This window comes from Mirounga angustirostris, unplaced genomic scaffold (genome assembly GCF_029215605.1).
Source record: "Mirounga angustirostris isolate CCGP_5_RB_7025 unplaced genomic scaffold, mMirAng1.0.hap1 SCAF_7, whole genome shotgun sequence".
In the NCBI taxonomy this organism is placed as follows: domain Eukaryota; kingdom Metazoa; phylum Chordata; class Mammalia; order Carnivora; family Phocidae; genus Mirounga; species Mirounga angustirostris.
In genome coordinates, this window is record NW_026991715.1 from 8,323,847 (window position 1) to 8,342,808 (window position 18,962).

The following is an 18,962-nucleotide window of genomic DNA, read 5'->3' on the forward strand; positions in this document are numbered from 1 at the left end:
GCAGAACATGCAGTCAGAGTACTGCCACCTCTCCCTGGGTTTTGTGCAAGCGCTTAGCAAGGGCAGTTGGGGTTAAGTCCTGTGCAGCCACGCCAAACACGCAGCCCTTCCACAAGGGCCCCCAAAAGCTCCGTTTACCTTCAGTTGCACCGGAGGGAAGAGGAGGCTGCCGAGCCTCTCTGCCACAGCCAGAGACGTGGGCCACTGTCACCTACGCCCCAGGCAGGAAGAGAGCACCAAGAAACAGTCCACATGACACTGAAGCACAGACAAGACAAAGTGCAGTTTTTAAAAGGAAGATTTATTTGACAAGTTTCACTTAGCGCAATACACCTAAAAGGAAATCACGATACAAGGAAAGGTTTAAATCAAGGCCTCAGAATTTCATACAAACACCAAGACCAAAATCCTAACGTATGGTGTTGCGTCTCAAAGTCCCCCATTAACTTAAAAAAAAAAAAAAAAAAAGCTTCAACTTACGTGCCTTAGAGGTTATTAAATGAAACTAGAATTAACAAACATGCCAAATGTGTTCACTTTTAATTGTAGACACAGCTCCTATATTGAGTTTTACAAAAAGCATGTCTTTCAACATGCATCCCAACAGTGTTCAATGTAATGTGGTAGAAGAGCAACATTTAACATAATTCAACTGCTTTAACCTAAATACACTTGCTGCTTAAGTACATCCTACAATAGAACTAGAGAAAAGCTGAAAATTGTTTAACAGTTATAGTTTACTCCGTTACATCCTAGATGAATGTTTGTGTTCAAAAATACTGAACCTTAAGTCTTTAAAACAATCCTGATTTCCACTTAGAGTAAGCATCAATCACAAGCTTGTATTGCAAAACTGTTAAACTTTTTTAAAAAAACGTTGACCAAGAGTCAGTGATCAGGATCAGTTACATTCCCCATCCACCACTCATACTGGACATGCTAGACATCCCTCCCATTCCGTTCACGCCCAGAGATGCTCGGCTTCCACTACTGTAGTAGCTGCTGTTCACTGCGCCTTGGCTGCCTGCAGAGAGAGCGATGTGACAAGTCAGCAGAATCATCAGATCATCAGTCAAAACAGAGCATTCCAAGAAAAAGTTTAAAAAGTATACGAGTACAAATGGCTGCTGTCCAAGTGGCGAGAAGCATGTTTGGGAAAGGGGACTCCCGACTCCAAACAAGTCTCAATTAACCCCTTTTCTCTGCAGTACCAACTTGCCAGACTCTTGTGCTACCATTTAATCGGATGCTTCAGGATCAACATAGAAAATTAAGTTTAAAGGAAAACTAGTGTTTTTCAAAAATTGCAAAAATTACTTCATGTTGTTTTTAAAGCTAAGCAAAGCATTTTAAAAAAAAATTTACCATAAAACATTCACAATGTGTCCATCGAATGGCATGTATGAATAGGGAGGACGGGGGCAGTCTCTTGCTTTTCCTATTCATGGTGGGCAAGAAGTGAGATGACGAAAGTTGGGACTTAAGGCAACTCACTGTGCCCAAAATGGCAGCCTCCATGGAGTTAAGTCAGAGCCATTGACTGCTATAGAAAGTGTTATTACAACATATCAGTATTTGCTATTGGGAATTTAAATTATATTTTTTGAGAAAATATTTACCTATGCAATGTTTGATTGAAAATCACTGGAGTTTTCCTGTAAAACTTGGTCTGCAAAAGGATTTTGTAGGGTAAGACTATAATACCAAAATCACCATTCTTTAGACCAATTGAAAAAAAATAAAAATAAAAACAATCCTAGGATAAAACTGACTAGTAAATACGGTCCTAAACCCAACCACCATTCTACTATTTAAATTCTCCCTCCATCTAAAATGGATTTAATGCTAACCAAAAGACAGAAAAAAAAAAAAAATCAACAGTTTAATTGTTTAATAAATGGAGGCAGATGTTTTCTGGCTCGACATTAGTCCAAGTTGCAATGACTAGTTTTAATTTATAGAACGCTTCCCCCTCCCAATGATTGGTTCCAAAAATTAAGCTAATAATAATAGAACAAGTTACGTTTGGATCAAAAGCAAACATTTATTAACCCACTTTTACCAAAAAGGAGCCTGCATATTCCCCCATCTAAAGAAACCTGCCTAAAACTTATTTCAAGTATGTAAAAAAGCACACTTACCATATCCACTCATGCTGCTCTGGCCACCATAGCCGCCTCCATAACCACCACTCAGCTGCTGACTGGCTGGGCCGCCATAACTGGACTGGTTTGCTGTTAAGTTAAGAGAACATTAGGACCTTGTTCCGTATGTAATGTGGTACCTGGTGGTACCGGGCTTGTAATTCTAAATCTATCATTTTCCAGTCTTGATCTCGTATCTCTATAACCCTCTGCCTCCTGCCTCTGCCTATCGCCTATGACCAAACTACCTTTCTATCCATCATATGAACTAGACAAACATTTATAAACCAGAAGGCCAACAGTATGCACATCAGCAGGACTAAATCCACATGATTCCATAAGTAGAGGCATTCTGAGAAGACCTTAGGATATTGCTTAACTGGGGGATTTAGTGGGGTTTTCCCCCAATAATTTGATACAGTAAGGTTATGTCATACACAGGTTATCACTGAACACCTAATTATGCCCAACTAACCATGCCCAAAACTTTACTGACCTTGTGCTTTTAACTAAGTATTAATTTTAGACTTCTACTTCATACTTAAGACAATTTAACTAGTTTCTGCAGTCCCCTCCCCCAAAACTACTAAAAACTAGTTATCTAAACAATTTTAACTCACAATGATTTAAATAAGCCAGACACAAAATTAAAATCGCAATCTCTTTGCCTAACTTAATTATGCTAAACTCCTTAAAACATAACTTAACATATAATCGACTTATATAGGTATAAATGTTTTGGTTTTTAAAAAAACTAACGATATTTACACAAGCCCATGCCTCCCATCATTTGGCTACCATAAGCACCACCGCTTGCTCCTGCTGTAGAATTCAAGAAGAGTTCTACATATCTGTGTTCTGAAATGAGAGAAAAGGCATACAAGGTTAGCTTAAAAAAAAGACACTAAAGTGATATTTACACAAACCCATGCCTCCTAGCATTTGGCTACCGTAAGCACCACCGCTTGCTCCTGCTGTAGAATTCAAGAAGAGTTCTACATATCTGTGTTCTGAAATGAGAAAAAAAAAAAGTTTGAAAGTGTTTGTTGGTAAAAGAAAAAAGATAAGCACTTTACATTCTTAAACAAGTAGATCCGTGAACTTCAAATACTTTTGGTAAAAAAAATTCGAGCTGCTTACTCTGGTTTCAACCACCAGCCTTTTGATTTAAACGTTCATCGAAATTGTTCTAAGTTTGTCAATTAAGGATATACTTCAAGTCCACGTTACCACAAACCCCTTTTCAATCACACTAATTTTTAAAACCCACACGCTTTTTAAACACACACCATAGAACTAACCCATTATGGGAGAACACATTTCTCATGTATCCGTACTATTTCTCTATCACAAACACTGGTCATTCAACCATCTGTTACAGAGACCCCAAGATACTTAAAACCACACTTACGCATATTTGCTTTGTCTTTTGACATAGCTGCCACAGCATCTTCGTGAGTTGCAAACTCGACATCCGCTTCACCAGTTACTCTGCCATCAGGACCAATTTCAATATGTACTCTCACAGGATTGAGCGGTGAAAAAAACTAAATACAAGGTATTTCAGAGAACGAAGTCAAAGATCCACCGTTACCCAAAAAAAGCACAATTTAAACCTGTTTCACCTAATTAGAATAAAAACCAAGTTTTTACTGCTATCCTGAACCAGACACCTCGTAAATTTATCCGGCACTTACGTTATAAATGTCATTCTCAGTAGCTCTGTAAGGCAATCCCCGCATGTGTACACAATGTCCTGTTGTGCTCTGGAAAGTAGAGCCACCATCCCCATATCTGTGGTCAGACATTCCTGAAAAACAGTAATTGAGGTCTAGATTTACAAGAGTGTGAGTATCCTTCAGCTGAGAAACTCAATTCTTACCTTACCTCTTCCAAATCTATCCGACCCAAATCCATAGCCATCATTATAGCCGTTATAATCATCATAGCCTCCGTAACCTGGAAGACAGAAGAACAATCAGCCAAATGAACACAGTTACAGGAAGAACAGACCTCACGACGCCTGCACGGCCTCACCTACCTCCACCATAAGCACCACGCCTCATCCGTTCAAAGCCAGCCCCCCTGCCAATGCTGTTGTACCCTCTGCCAGCTCCAGGCCTGTCATAGGGACCTGGCCGCTGCATGGCCATAAGCTTTCGTGGTGGATCATAGTGAGTTCTAACTTCAGCGCGACTGCTCTTAAAGATTTCGATATACCTAAAGCATTGTTCATGAGGGAAGGGGATGGGGAGGGGAGAGAAAACATTAGTCCATTTCATACAGGTACTTAGTTACACAAGAAAACAATGTAGTCATAGCCATGAAACTGACTAATATTTAAAGCCAGATTTCTTATATTTGCATAGGCAATGACCAGAAATTCACTCAATTGTAAGATTTAATGTAAAATTTATAGAGTAAAAGTCACTCCTCTGAGGCAGAGAGCCCAACCTTAGGGGTAAAGAGGAGTACTATAAATGTCTCAGGAGGGAAAGAATTCCACTCAACTTTCAACATTTCAGGTCTTAAATCGTTGGCAGCATGTATAGCAAGTGGGCTAAAAAGCCAGCCTCCACCAACAGTCTAGCCCACACTACACATTTCCTTTCGCCAATAATACCCCAGGCCTATGCTTTTAGTAGGAATCAGCATAGGTAAGCGCATGCTTCAATGAAAAATAGTCACAAGCAAAGAGAATAAAACCTTTTGTGACAATTTCTTGAAAGCTATGCTTATTAATACATATGCAGAATATTTATACAGCAAGAAAAAGTTTGTTGCATTTCAACTTTAAAAACAAGATCAGAAAGTATCACATTTTCTTATGGTAATATTAATTTACTAGGTGGGTGTTATTACAGCTAAAGCCAGGTTTGCATTAACATTTTTTAAAGCCATAGTCTCTCAACTCTAGTGATTAGAATTAGGAATCTCACAATATTGTCAGGGAGATCAAATTAACTGGGGACAATTTTAAAACCTAAACTTTCATCTCAATGCATTATGGGACTTTTAACACAGGAAATTTGAAAATTGTGGCAAAACATCAATCAATTGGGACTAGAAAATAGATTTCTTCCTTCTAAGCAGAGAGAATATGGATTTAATTGTTTACCATAAGAAAAGTGACAAATCCAACCAACCATCCATCCCCACCTGTGCCCTATTCTTTCCTTGTGTTTCTTTAGAGCCTTTTCAGCTATTTCCTGTGAAGCAAACTGCACGAAGGCCTCCCCCGTACTCCTCCCCTGGAAGTCCACCGGCAATGTTATCCCATTTGGCACGATTTCCAACCCTTCAACCCAAGGACAAATAACCCCAGTAGGGGGGCAATATTAACATCACAAGCCCAAAAATGATTCTTCTTATAGCTTTAAATAAACCAGAATTTTAACTTTAGGTGAACGGTATGCTTTCAACAAGTAACTCTTTACATATGCATTGTAATAATATGAAGTTCCATTATTACAAAGTATAACTCAATTCTTAACACACCCCATGGCATAGTATGTAAAAGAAAAAAAAAACAAAAAAAACAAAATAAAAACAAAAAAAAAAACAAAAAACAAAAAACACTTGAACACAGGATGCATTAAGAATTCAACAATTAACACTCTAATCTATGCAAATTAATGTTGAAAATTACAGAAGAATTTAATAAAGTTTCAAGCATTAAATACAACAGTTACTAAACTTAAAACACACCTTTTACCTTTTATATTTCAATGTTTTAAGTTAGTGGAACTTCAACTTTTTAAAAAAAATTACACATTTAAACATTTTATATACAAATTGAAACATTGCTTAAGTCATATAATTGACAAACATACAATCTAAACTTTTCAACAAACAACTGATCTACACAGCACAATCATGCACTCTTATGCTCTAACAGTAGTATGATTCACTTCTGGAAATTCCGTCTATGAAAAATCCTTTCCGTGGATACATTCCCAAGCTTACAAAAAGGGCTTAAAGCACTTTCCTAGAAGATATGAAATTATGTTCATATTTAACGTTGACAGATAGCATTCAATTCTCACCAATTTAGACAAAAACAATCAAAACAGACTTGATTTCAAAAATTCTGGCAAAATATTAGGACCTGATAACATATCTAAATCAAGATTTTAATACATACTACACTGAACCATGAAAGGATTTCTTGTTCTTAATTCCACTTTATTACATCATGAATATTAAAAGTTACTTAAAGTATGTTATCTAACATTCTGCTAAACATGCAATTTTATCAGCTCTTCAGCATAAAAACATTCAAATACTTTAGGCCCAGAACAATTTCAAAAACACTTTCTGTATTTGATACTGAGACTATATTCAAACTACTCCTACATTAGACCGACTTTTAGTAAGTTTATATAATTCCCTGGCTAAACGAACCATAAAAGTTGTGGGTTTTTTTCCCCCCATGAAGAGAATTAGACCATTAGAGACATTTCTGGGCCCATGACCCAACGTGTCTTAAGACATAGGCGCTTGCCACAAATTACAACAACCTAACTGATACTAATCTAACGTTAAGGAATCTTACCTTTACTTGGTACTTTGCTGAACAGCATTGTGAGGGAAGTAGTTAAGCTGTCGAGGACAATCCTCAAAGATCTACTCTGAACTACAACACTAAATATAGGCAAACTTAGCATTTTGGAAGTACTTAATTTCCACCTTTAAGATGGGCTTAAATTATTTGAAGGTCTCCAGGAAGAAGAAAACATTTAATTCATCTGCACATACTCACACCTGTTTAAGTATCTTAAGCTACTGGACTTTAAGGTCTATTAAATCACATGTTGCCAGAAGCTTGCCAGAACTCACTGCTCAGCATCAAACACAACTACATACCTGAGAAGAACTGAACAATTTCTTCCTTGCTACATCCAAAGGGGAGTCCTCTAAGCCGTACAAAGCCATCATTGGCCGTGTCAGGACTATTTGGACCAGTATGCTTCAACACCCAATCCATTTCAACGTTGTTTGACTTGAATACTGAAAGAGGTGCTTAGAATTAGTCAATTTTGGAAAGTTAGAGAACAAAGTTCAGACTTCCTAGGTCTTTAGATAATCTAGGAAGAGCTGCCATAAACTCCCTTAGATGACCATTTCCATGCGGTCAAATACCTAAAATTCAGAAGGGGTAAGATAGAGCTCTATGTGTTTAATATTTTATTTACTGTTACTAGGGCAACATAAATCAAACCTTCAACATATCTGTGTCCCATAGTTTCTCTGTCTTTTTTCAGGGCCAATTTGACTTCATCTTCTGATTCAAGTTCAACAAAAGCCTCGCCACTCGGTCTGCCTTCTCTGGTGTAGATGAAACGAATACCTTGAGCCCCATTTTGAATTTTGCAGTCTGGAAAGAAAACAACCGTTAATACAGAATTTAAAACTAAAAAACCACCTCTGGGTGATACAGATGAAATGCCTGTTTATTCCCCTGCTACAAAGCAGAGCTTCTTCTACAAAGCTTAGAATGACCCATAGTACCAATTCCCAGGGCCACTTTCCAATACTTAAGCACTTATCTTCCCCCAAACTTTCTTATTCTCTGGACACCTTCCCATTGCATCAAGAAAATCCAATAGTCAAAGCAATTTCTTAAAGTTATCTCCAAGTCCTCTCCATTGAACATCCTTTGTAACCTCTCATAAACTTAAGTCTGGACTCTGATTTTATGCCATTTTCTTAGTCTGGTTTCAAGTTTCAGTCTGGGGCACTTGATGGTTTTACCTTACTGGCAGCAACATACAATTTCTCCTGCGAATCCAAATTGCAGGGCCAATACTCACCTAAAAGGGGATCAATGTTAGCAAGCTAAAATGCTCCAAGTTGCACAGCTGAAGCCAAACCCAGTCTTGCTCACTGCAAGGTGGCTTCCAGTGTACTTGGTTCTCGTTTTACAGGTCGTTTTCCGTTACCAATGCTAAATTCAGATAGTAGGTCAATCCTACAAGTGTCCTTCCAAAACCTGCAAATTTCTCCCAAATATATCTGTATCAGTCTAAACTCACACTAACAATAAGAACAAGGACATTTTGGTAGAAATTACTCAGGAAACCTGCATACTGGAAAAAAGCTACATAGGCAAGTGAACTTCCCTGGGGTTCAGTGTCCTCAACTGTAAAGTGAGCCAGATCAAGAACTAGATGGGCAAAAACTCTTCACAATTACCAAATCTTGATTAGGAAAATTTTCTGAAATTAAGAAGTGACATTTTAACTTTCTGAAGTCGAAAGCCCCGCTTCAAGGACATACCGAAAGTGGAAGTAAATTGTAATACTTTAAGGATTTGCAAAATGTATTGTTTGCCCAGCTAACTGGACAATTTTCCCAAGATGGAGAGCGAAATCCCATTTATCCTTTCGAAAAGACAGCCGTAGAAACACTAGCGCTTAGACTAAGCGAAGACGACAAAAAAATCCTCCCGAGGCCGCACTCCCCCTCCCCCCGCCCCGAGGGCTCGGAGGGCGGGCGGGGCTTTCGCAATTTCCATTGCGTAACAGCGCCCGGCAAGGCGCGAGCAGCCCAGCGGGAACGGCTGCCGCCCGCGCCCCACCAGGGGGCGCCCCGGGCCCGGCCCGCCCCGCCCTGGCACGCCCGCCTCCCGGCTCGACCGACCGCCCGCCCGCTCGCCCGCCCGCCGGCCGGCCCCGGCGGCGAACTCCCGCCTCCGCTTCAAACTCACCAGAAAAAAAACGCTGCACCTCGTCTGCCGAGCAAGACCAGGGCAAGCCCCGGACCTTCACCACGAATCCCTCTCCGCCTTCGGTGCCCAACATCATCGTCTCCTCGTGGGTCCTGGCGTCGACACAGACTGCAGGCGGGGGACGAGCGTCAGACCGGGAAAATGATCACCTTAAACTGCCCTCCGGGCTCGAGGCGGCCGCCGGCCTGCGGGGCCCGAGGAAGAGCCGAGCCCGTGCAGACGCCCGAACCCCAGCGATTCCAACACTCGACACCCCTTCGGCCTGCGCCCAGGCCCCCGCAGCCGCTCTGGACACCAGGTGCCACTGCCCCAAGCCGAGGGGGCCCTGGCCTAGCGCCAGCGTGGAGGCAAGGAAATGGCGGCGGCCGCTTCCGCTCCGCCTCCTCCGACATCTCACACAATAGAGTCGGCGCGGCCTGCAGGCCTCGGCGGCCCCGCCGCCACTCGGCGAGCTCTTGCTGGCTCCACGCGGCAGCCCGCACCTTGCCAGGGCCCCCCAGGCTCTACAGAGGTCTCGGGGCAAGCAATCCTCCCAAAAATGGCATCCTCGGGGGCCGCTGGGCGCCAAACACAGAGCCACAAACACTCACCCGAACGCACGACTTCGGCGTGGCTGAGAAGAAATGGCCAGCAGGCGCCTGCGCAACCTAAATAAGGCCCTTTGAACAAGCTCTGCGCACGCGCAGCTAGGTGCCCGCACCGCCCCCTTGCGTCACACAGAGCTTAGACGCATGCGTAATTCCATGAGCCGGCCCCCACTCTAGCCAGCGCACTATTATGCGCATGCGTTTGGGGCTCATTCCCCCCCCTCCCACCTCTATAAACCCGCTGGGCTTTTTTGCGCCTGCGCCATCCCGCGATTATTGAACTTGGTTTACAATTTAGTTTCACGCGCATGCGTCTTCCTTCAAACCGTTCCGTCGCCTTACCCGCCAGAGTGGGGGAGGGGAATGGCGGCAATCAATTCCCCGTAGGGACCGTATGTAAGGCAGTCCCGCGCTCTGGGTTGTGAGGTGGGTGGTGAGGTGGCCGTGTTCCTACCCCTTCCCTAGCCTATTATCCGCGCCCCGGGCCGACCTGAAGGGACAGTCGCTCCCTGCCTTGGTGCCTCCTGTACCCCTTTTCTCCCTAGAGCCAGCCCGTGACCCCCTGGGCCTCTCCTGGGGGCTGCAACACCAGGAGCACGTCCGAGGCGTGTATGCCTCCGCTCCCCTTACCTGCCACCGTCGGACCTGGGGCCCGGAGCCGCGCGGGGTCCCCGTGCCCGTGCCTCAGTCCTGTACCCCGCTTTTGCCCTAACGAACTCGCACCCCGCGACCCCCGCTGCGGCGCCCCGGGGTAGGCGGGCCCTGAACGCCGCGGGGCGCTCGCACGAGAAGCGGTGGCCGGACGCCGCGTCCCGCTGCGCCTCGTGAGCGCCAGACTCCGCTCGTCTGAGCGGGTTCCCGCTCAATTCTTCCAAGGCCAAGTGGGTACCGTTAGATGCATTTCCCGGGTGGAGACACTGGGAAAATGACCCCGGGTCTCCCCGTGTGCGCCTATGGCACAAGATGAGTGAGGTTCGTGATTCCCACCAGCACTGCGGAAAACCGACGCGCCTGCCCTCTCCCGCTCGGGCCTGACGGACACAGGCCATAAACACGTTCACAAGGAGGTAGCGTGGGACGGTGAGTGAAGGCCTCTCCGAATGCCGCCACGGAAAGATGCGGGCGCAGCGTGTCCCCGCCGAGGTGCAGTGGTCTGGAGTCCGAAAACAGGGTTGAGAAAACTAGAGAAAGACACCGATGGAGTAAAGAGGAACGGTGATCCTAGGTAGGATCCCAGAGGTAGGGAAGGGCCCGATCTTGAAATGCTCTTGACCTGCCATTTAGGTCTTGGCAAGGAGCTTAATTCCAAGTGCAAGGCGGTCAACTCAAAGTGCAAGGGGAAGACAGTAGCAGGTCTTCAACAGGAGGCACTAGGAGCTGTTTTTGTAAAGGAAAATTCAGTGGCCGGAAGGGAGAAGGACACCGAAGGAACAGGCAGGATTAATAATGCTGCCTGCCCTCAGGTGAAAACAGAGCTAGAGAAAATGGCATTTTGGCTGGAGTCACCAAGATGTGGGACTCCCAAATCTTCCAGACAGTAGGTCTATCTCTGGGTGATTGAAAAGTAAGGAGAACACTTACTGCTCTTGGATGCTCTCTCCACCATATCACAAAGACACCTCCCAGAGGTTTTTTCTCCTAATTTTTTGTTTTAATTGAGGTACAATTAACATTCAGAGGTGTCTTCTTAATAGGTTACAGCACTTGAGAGTTCTGGTCTTATTAAATGACCAAGGAACACTGGTTTATGATCAGATGAGGAAAAAACCCTAATCTCCTTGATAGTGCATTAAAAAATCATGTTTTGACCTTTTAACAATATGGCCACACTCCTAAGATGTTTATTTTTCCTAATTTTTTTCTATATTTTCCTGGGATTTTCTTCCATAATGAGAATGGGGGCATCTGGTTGGCTCAGTTGGTGGAGCAAGAGTTGATCTTGTTGGGGTTGTTGGTTCTAGCCCCACATTGGGTGTAGAGATTACTCAAAAATAAAATCCTTGGGCGCCTGGGTGGCTCAGTTGGTTAAGCGACTGCCTTCGGCTCAGGTCATGATCCCGGAGTCCCAGGATCGAGTCCCACATCGGGCTCCCTGCTCGGCAGGGAGTCTGCTTCTCCCTCTAACCCTACCCCCTCTTGTGCTCTCTCTCTCTCTCTCAAATAAATAAATTAAAAAACTTAAAAAAAATAAAATCCCTTTTTTTTTAAAGATTTTATTTATTTGAGAGAGAGTCAGAGAGAGAGAGAGAGCACAAGAGGGAAGAGCGGGACTCCAGGATCATGACCTGAGCCGAAGGCAGTCGCTTAACCAACTGAGCCACCCAGGTGCCCATAAATAAAATCTTTAAAAAACTAAATGTAATTGTATGATCATCATAGAAAGACTAATCATCTTAGGATGAATTTCTAGAAGTAAAATTATTCAACAAAAGGATCTGAGTCTTTTGAGGGCCACTAATAAAGGTTATCGTGCTTCACACCCCTCTCTGTGGTGTGTGAGGGTTCCATATCCTTTGTTTTGCTGGCACTGAAAATTTCCTTTCCACTAATCTTTGCTAATGTCATGCCGAGAAAAACCATATCTCTAATTTGTGCATCTGTTTGATTACTAGCGAGGTAGAATAAATTTTATACATTTATAGCCAACTCCCTGTTTCAGTTTGACTTCTTTCTCTAATGATCTTTTGGACTTTATTAAGGCTGTTAAACCTTGGCCACAGCTGCCCCAAATATTTTTGTTTGCTTACCTTCTACTTGTTTTAATATTTATTTTTTTAAGACTTATTTATTCTAGAGCCAGGGCATGAGCAAGAGGGGCAGAGAGAGTGAGAGAGGAAATCTCAAGCCGACTCTGCTGAGCAGAGCCGATGCGGGGCTCAATCTCATGATCCTGAGATCACGACCTGAGCTGAAACCAAGAGTCGCTGGATTAACCAACTGTGCCACCCAGGCACCCCTGTTTTAATATTTAGAAACAAGGACGTTTTGGGGCGCCTGGGTGGCTCAGTTGGTTAAGCGACTGCCTTTGGCTCAGGTCATGATCCTGGAGTCCCAGGATTAAGTACGGCACCGAGCTCCCTGCTCAGCGGGGAGTCTGCTTCTCCCTCTGACCCTCCCCCCTCTCATGCTCTCTCTCTCTCTCTCAAATAAATAAATAAAATCTTAAAAAAAAAAAAAGAAACAAGGACGTTTTTAATTTTGATGAAGTCAAAGCCATGGATACTTTACCTTTTTTATTTTATCTTTTTTTTTAATATGACAGTTATGTAATCTTTTTAAAAAGATTTTATTCACTTTTGGGGGGAGGGGCACAGGAAGAGGGAGAGAGAGAATCCCAAGCAGACCCCACGATGAGCCAGGAGCCCAACATGGGGCTCAGTCCCACAATCTGAGATCATGACCTGAGCTGAAATCAAGAATTGGACGCTTAACCCACCGAGCCTCCCAGGCGCCCGACAATTATATAATCTTTATTGACCTTAACAAGGAACAAACACAAACTGTGTAAAAGTTCATAACGAAAGCACTGACTTACTCTCCATTTTCTCCCCCAAGTACTTTCTTTTCTCTTTAAGCTTAGAAAGCAGTTTCCCACGCAGAGATAATGTATTTATTCATCATCTATCTCTTTCATCAATTCTAAAATAACATTTCTTTGCAGTTTAACCTCTCTAAAATAGGGACGTGTCTTAAAAACCAGTGGCATGTTATAGTTTAAACGGCAGCATTTATTTTCTCAATGGTACCTAAATGTGTCTTAAAATTGATGACATCTTGGGATGCCTGGGTGGCTCTGTCGGTTGGGTGTCTGCCTTCAGCTCAAGTCATGATCCTGGGGTCCTGGGATCAAGTCCCACTTCGGGCTCCCTGCTCAGCGGGGAGTCTGCTTCTTGTTCTCCCCCCCTGCTCCTCCCCTGCTCATGCTCTCTTTCAAATAAATATTTTTTAAAAATTGATGACATCTTAGGTTTTGGTTTTAAAGCATTTTATTTATTTATTTGACCGAGAGAGAGCCCAAGCAGTGAGAGCTGCAGGCAGAGGGAGAAGCAGGCTCCCAGCTGAGCAGGGAGCCCAACTCCAGGCTCGATCCCAGGACCCAGGGATCATGACCTGAGCCCAAGGCAGACGCTCAACCATCTTAGCCACCCAGGCATTCCCATAGAGCTTGCCTTAAAAAAAAAAAATTACAAGAATGTTCATCGCAGCATGAAATGGCGCCCCGTCATCTTTAAAACTTCTTTTAAAATAATAAAAATGGTGATTTAGGGGTATAATTTTGAAAAGCTGTTTACAATATTCGTTGAGTGAAAACCAATTCATGAAACAGTAATAGTATGGCTCGGTTTTCTGAAATATGTATAATTACACACATGTGTAGAATGTGTGTGGGTGGGAGCGACCGGGTGGCTCAGTCGGTTAAGCGTCTGCCTTCGGCTCAGGTCATGGTCCCAGAGTCCTGGGATCGAGCCCCGCATCAGGCTCCCTGCTCCGCGGGAAGCCTGCTTCTCCCTCCCCCACTCCCCCTGCTTGTGTTCCCGCTCTCGCTGTCTCTCTCTGTCAAAGTCTTAAAAAAAAGAAAAAAAGAATGTGTGTGTAAGGTATAATCCAAAATGCTCACAGGGACTTTAGATGGTGCGAGCATATGGGTGAATTGTCTTGTTTTGTTTCTCGGTATTCTCTATCGTTTTAATGCTCAACACTTCTGTGTGGATGGAAAACTTCACAGTCCTCTGAGTGTAAGGCAGAATGTCAGGACAGGAGTTTCTCCCCATCCTCGGAGCACCGCAGCACCGGCAGCCTCCCGGACGCGCTCCGGGGCGGGGACCCCGTTCTGGAGCTGGAGACTGGACGCCCCGGCGGCCCAATGTTTAGAGCCCGGGCCTCGGCTCCCGAGCGCATCCCGGCCCCACGCCGCCGGGCGCTGCCCCGCAGCCGCGGGATCGGGTTGTGTTCAATGAGGTCGCCCCTCCACGCTCCGTGAAGGCTCCGGAACCTCTCCAGCTGCTCTGCATTCGGTATTTGGTGCCGCAGAAACAAAGGCGGAGGCGGAGCGTCCCGGGGGCGGGGCCTGGCCCTCCCGGAGGAGTCGGGGCGCCCCGCGGACGCTGACTGGGAAAGGGGATCCTAACACGCCCCCTTCGGCTCTCGGCGCATCTCCTTTAAGGCCGAATGCCACTCACTGTGGCTGAATCCTTAAGCCAGGTGTTCAAAATGCACTGATGGCTAATGTCCTTCCTTACATTTAAAAATGTTTTATTGTGAGGGCGCCAGGGTGGCTCAGTGGGTTGAGCTTCCAACTCTTGGTTCCGGCTCAGGGCATGATCTCAGGGTGTGAGATCCAGCCCTGCAAAGGCTCCGCAAGGAGCTGCTTGTCCCTCTCCGTCTGCTCCCGGACCCCCCTACTTCCTCTCTCAAAATGAATAAATAAAATCTTTTAAAAAAAAATCTTTAGTGGGGTAAAATATACATAACAAAAAAGTGGCCATGTTAACCACTTTGAAGTGGACAATTCGGTGGGATTAAACACATTCACAGTGTTGTGCAACTATCACCACCATCCATCTCCAGAACGCTTTCATCTTCTCAAGCTGAAAGGCCACCCTTTGAGCACTGACTCCCCATTCTCCCTCCTCCGTCCCTGGTGACCTCTATTCTACCTGGCTCTAGGAATTTGCCTATTCTAGGTACCTGATATAAGTGGAATGGTAGCATATTTGTCCTTTGTGAATGGTTCATTTCACCCAATGCAATGTTTTCAAGGTGGATCCACATAGTAGCGTATGTCAGAGTTTCCTTTCTTTTTCAAACTGAATAATATTGTTATATGCATATACCACGTTTGGTTTATTCATTCATCCATAAATGGACATTGGAGTTGGGTCCCAGCTTTTAGCTATTGTGAATAATGTTGCTTTGAACCTTGGGCTACAAGTATCTGTTAGATTCTCAGCTTTCCATTCTGTTAGGTATCTATCTAGGAGTGGAATTGCTGGATCATATGTAACTCTACGTTTACCTTTTCAAAGAACCACTGTTTTCCGTAGAGGCTGGGCCACTTCATGTTCCCACAAGCAACTCACAAGGCTCCCAGTTTCCCTATTACTTATTTTCTGGGTTTTGTGTTTGTTTTTGTGTTTTTACAGTGGCTGTCTCGAGTGTGAAGTGGTATCTCACGATGGTTTCCATTCACATTTCCCTAATATATAGTGGTGCTGAGCATCTTTCCATGTGCTTTTTGGCCATGTGTCTGTCTCCTTTGGAGAAATGTCTAAGTTCCTTGTGCATTTTTAATTTGGTTGTTTCGTTTTGGGGTTTTTTGGTCAATAAGTTTTGGGGTTCTTTATATATTTTGTGTATTAATCCCTTATCAAATATATGATTTGCAAATATTTTCTCTCATTCTGTGGATCATCTCTTACTTTTTTTTTAAAAGATTTTATTTATTTATTTGAGAGAGAGACTGAGAGACAGAGAGCATGAGAGGGGGGAGGGTCGGGAGGGTCACAAGGAGAAGCAGACTCCCTGCCTAGCAGGGAGCCCAACGTGGGACTCGATCCAGGGACTCCAGGATCATGACCTGAGCCGAAGGCAGTCGCTTAACCAACTGAGCCACCCAGGCGCCCTCTCTTACATTTTTTTAAAAGATTTTATTTATTTATTTGACAGAGACACAAGCGGGGGGGTGGGAGAGGGAGAAGCAGGCTTCCTGCGGAGCAAGGAGCCTGATGTGGGCCTTGATCCCAGGACCCTCGGATCACAACCTGAGCTGAAGGCAGACGCTTAACAACTGAGCCACCCAGGTGCCCCTCATCTCTTACATTTTTTTATTTATTTTTTTTGTTTTTAAAGATTTTATTTATTTGACAGAGAGAGAGATAGCGAGAGCAGGAACACAAGCAGAGAGAGAGGGAGAAGCAGGCTTCCTGCAGAGCAGGGAGCCTGATGCAGGTCTCAATCCCAGGACCCTCGGATCATGACCTGAGCTGAAGGCAGACGCTTAACAACTGAGCCACCCAGGCACCCATCATCTCTTACATTTATTTATTTATTTTTTTTGTTTTTAAAGATTTTATTTATTTATTTGACAGAGAGAGAGATAGCGAGAGCAGGAACACAAGCAAAGGGAGAGGGAGACGCAGGCTTCCTGCAGAGCAGGGAGCCCAATGCGGGGCTCGATCCCAGGAACCCGGGACCATGACCCGAGCCGAAGGCAGACGCTTAACAACTGAGGCACCCAGGCGCCGCTCTTACATTTTTTTAAAAAAGATTTTATTTATTTATTTATTTATTTATTTATTTGAGAGAGAGAGCACGAGGAGGGCAGAGGGGTTGAGGGAGAAGCAGACTCCCTGCTGAGCAGGGAGCCCGACATGGGACTCGATCACAGGATCCCGAGATCATGACCTGAACTGAAGGCAGACACTTAACCACTGGGCCACCTGGGCACCCCAGTCCCTTACATTTTTGAGTCTTTGTAAGTTCATTCTCTTTTCAGAAGTTTCTTTGACCCACTGCTCCTTGGCTTCTCACATATGCATTCATTTCATACATGCATTCGCCCAAAAAACGTTCCAGTGCACTCCATACACCATGCTCCGGGGTGAGCACTGGAGGCATAATCACAGGAGAAAAGATCCTTGCCCTGGACGAGCTTGCAGTTGAGTGGCAGAGGTGAACCAAAAAATAAGTCTACAAGTCAGTCCATGATGATAGATTCTGACACGTGCTATGCAGGACAGCAAGGGTCCCCAACGTAATTTGGGGTTAGAGAAAGTTGCTGAGAGAGTGGCACTTAAATTGGGATTTGACAGATGAGAGGGCCTGCTTAAGGGCAGAGTGATTTGGCAGAGACAACCCAGCTTTGAGGCTGGGAGGCCTGAGGCCAGACGTGGTTCAAGGCTCAGGCATGATGCAGTTTATGTCCTCAAAGATCTGTCTTGCTGCTGGGCTGCCAATGGTTTGATAAAGGAATCCTCCTTCCTCCCCCGCCCCACCGACATTCACCACCTCCTGCCTTGCACCCACAGGCAGGCACCCTCTGGCCCAGTCCCTGTCGTCCCTCTGTCATCTGATGAGGGCAGTTGATCTCCTGTGCTATCCTCTTGTCCTTTGCCTGATCACTCTCAACACAGAGTGATTTTTTTTTCCTGCTAACAGCTTTACTGAGATATAATTCACATACCATACAATTTTTTTAGGGTAGTCACAAAGTTCTGCCCCCATCACCACCTAAGTTTAGAACATTGTCCTCACCCACGAAAAGGAACCCCTTACCCATTTTCAGTCCAGAGTCATCTTTCAGAACTGCAAATCAGATCACATAACTTCCCCTGCTTTGAATCCTTCAGGGGTTGTCACGCATTTCAAGTTAAGTCATTTCTTTGATGGGACTCCTGCGTACCTCCCATCTTCACATGACCTCTTCACCCACTTCCCTACCCTCCAGCCACACCGACCTCCTTTCTGCTCTTTTCCATCGCAGGCCTTTGCAAATGGGGATTCCTCTGCCCAGAGCACTCTCCCCCAGATACCGTCATCACCAGCTCCCACACTAGAATGTTGGTTCCGTCGCTAGCACTGGGACAGAGTGCCTGGCACGTAATAGACATCAACAAGTAAGTGTTGGAGGAGAGACGGATTAAGGAGAAGAGGGAGAAGGTCATGTGAAGGTCAGTGCCCGGGAGTGGATGAAGGCGCCATTCGCTGAGATGAGGAGGGCTGGAGGCAGGCAGAAAGGAGGGGGCCTGTCAGGAGCTCCATTTTGAACACGTTCAATTCGAGATGCCTCCAAGGTATCCAAGGGGAGATATCATATGAACAGCCGGAGTTTTAGGAGCTTAAAGCCAACAAGAGTAGTCTAGGCTGGATATAAAAATCTGGATGTCACTGGATATAGATGATATTTAAAACCTTAGGCATGAATAAAGGGGCTTACCCTTGAGAATGGTATTGCATTCCAACACCCAGCATCGCACAAGCTAAAGATTGGGAGGTTGTGTCAATGAGAGGAAAAGAAAGAAAAAGGAGGGAAGGAAGGAGGAAGGAAAAGAAAGGAGGAAGGAAGACAGCAAAGGAGGCTGAAAATGAGTGGCCAGAGAGACGGGCAAAGCCTGGGAAGCACAGGGTTTCAGGTGGAAGAGTGTGGTCCACGGCATCAAATTCTAGTGAGAGGACTCGGAAGATAAGAGAAACAGAGACCCTGGAAATTGGCAACATGGAAGTCACTGGTGCCTTTAGCAAGAGCAGGTTAGGTGGAGCAGAAGGGGTGGAAAGCAGAGCGGGGTGCAGAGGAGAGTAAGGGAGGGCACACTCTTCTTCGAACACAAGATAATTGTGTGTTGGTTTGAGCCACTGTGTTTGTGGTAATTTTGCTGCTTTGGTTATAGCAGTAACAGGAAAACAATACAGGGTGGTATTCCAGGAAATAAAAAGGATAATGCATTTTCTTGCAAATCAAGGAGAAAAATCTTGTGATTATATCCATGGATACGCAGAAAGGCA

General features: G+C 44.8%; 1 protein-coding gene and 1 long non-coding RNA gene across 9 annotated transcripts in view; one reads left to right on the plus strand and one right to left on the minus strand.

Moving 5' to 3' along the window:
- Window positions 1-285: 285 nt before the first annotated feature.
- HNRNPH1 (heterogeneous nuclear ribonucleoprotein H1) lies at window positions 286-9,583 on the minus strand. Of its 7 annotated transcripts, none has more exons than XM_064595760.1 (14): window positions 9,465-9,583; window positions 8,854-8,982; window positions 7,366-7,521; window positions 7,011-7,154; window positions 5,304-5,442; window positions 4,186-4,364; window positions 4,032-4,103; window positions 3,842-3,975; window positions 3,556-3,691; window positions 3,095-3,154; window positions 2,943-3,002; window positions 2,142-2,234; window positions 1,620-1,669; window positions 286-1,024 (listed from the first exon to the last, which is right to left on the minus strand). In XM_064595760.1, the coding sequence occupies exons 2-13, from the start codon at window positions 8,948-8,950 to the stop codon at window positions 1,620-1,622; spliced, it is 1,320 nt and encodes a 439-aa protein (XP_064451830.1). In that variant the 5' UTR covers window positions 8,951-8,982; window positions 9,465-9,583; the 3' UTR covers window positions 286-1,024. The 7 variants fall into 7 exon arrangements, with proteins under 7 accessions (XP_064451830.1, XP_045746406.1, XP_064451828.1 ...); XM_045890450.3 differs by having other exon boundaries at window positions 2,913-3,002; XM_064595758.1 differs by lacking the exon at window positions 1,620-1,669.
- Window positions 9,584-9,738: 155 nt separating this feature from the next.
- The window catches only part of LOC135365326 (uncharacterized), a 38,449-nt gene continuing 29,225 nt past the window's right edge, over window positions 9,739-18,962 (plus strand). The window contains exons 1-2 of one of the 2 annotated variants that reach the window (XR_010412944.1): window positions 9,739-10,686; window positions 17,944-18,076. This is a non-coding gene — a long non-coding RNA (uncharacterized LOC135365326). The remainder of the gene's footprint in view (window positions 10,687-17,943; window positions 18,077-18,962) is intronic. The other variant, XR_010412945.1, reaches the window with a different exon arrangement.

What these genes read in the sequence shown, in the direction of transcription:
- HNRNPH1 (XM_045890435.3), bottom strand. Translation starts at nt 8,950, where the DNA reads ATGATGTTGGGCACCGAAGGCGGAGAGGGATTCGTGGTGAAGGTCCGG. An exon ending in GTCGGATAGATTTGGAAGAG is followed by an intron (nt 3,976 to 4,031) that starts GTAAGGTAAGAA and finishes TTGTAAATCTAG; the next exon opens with ACCTCAATTACTGTTTTTCA. An exon ending in CTGAGAATGACATTTATAAC is followed by an intron (nt 3,692 to 3,841) that starts GTAAGTGCCGGA and finishes CCTTGTATTTAG; the next exon opens with TTTTTTTCACCGCTCAATCC.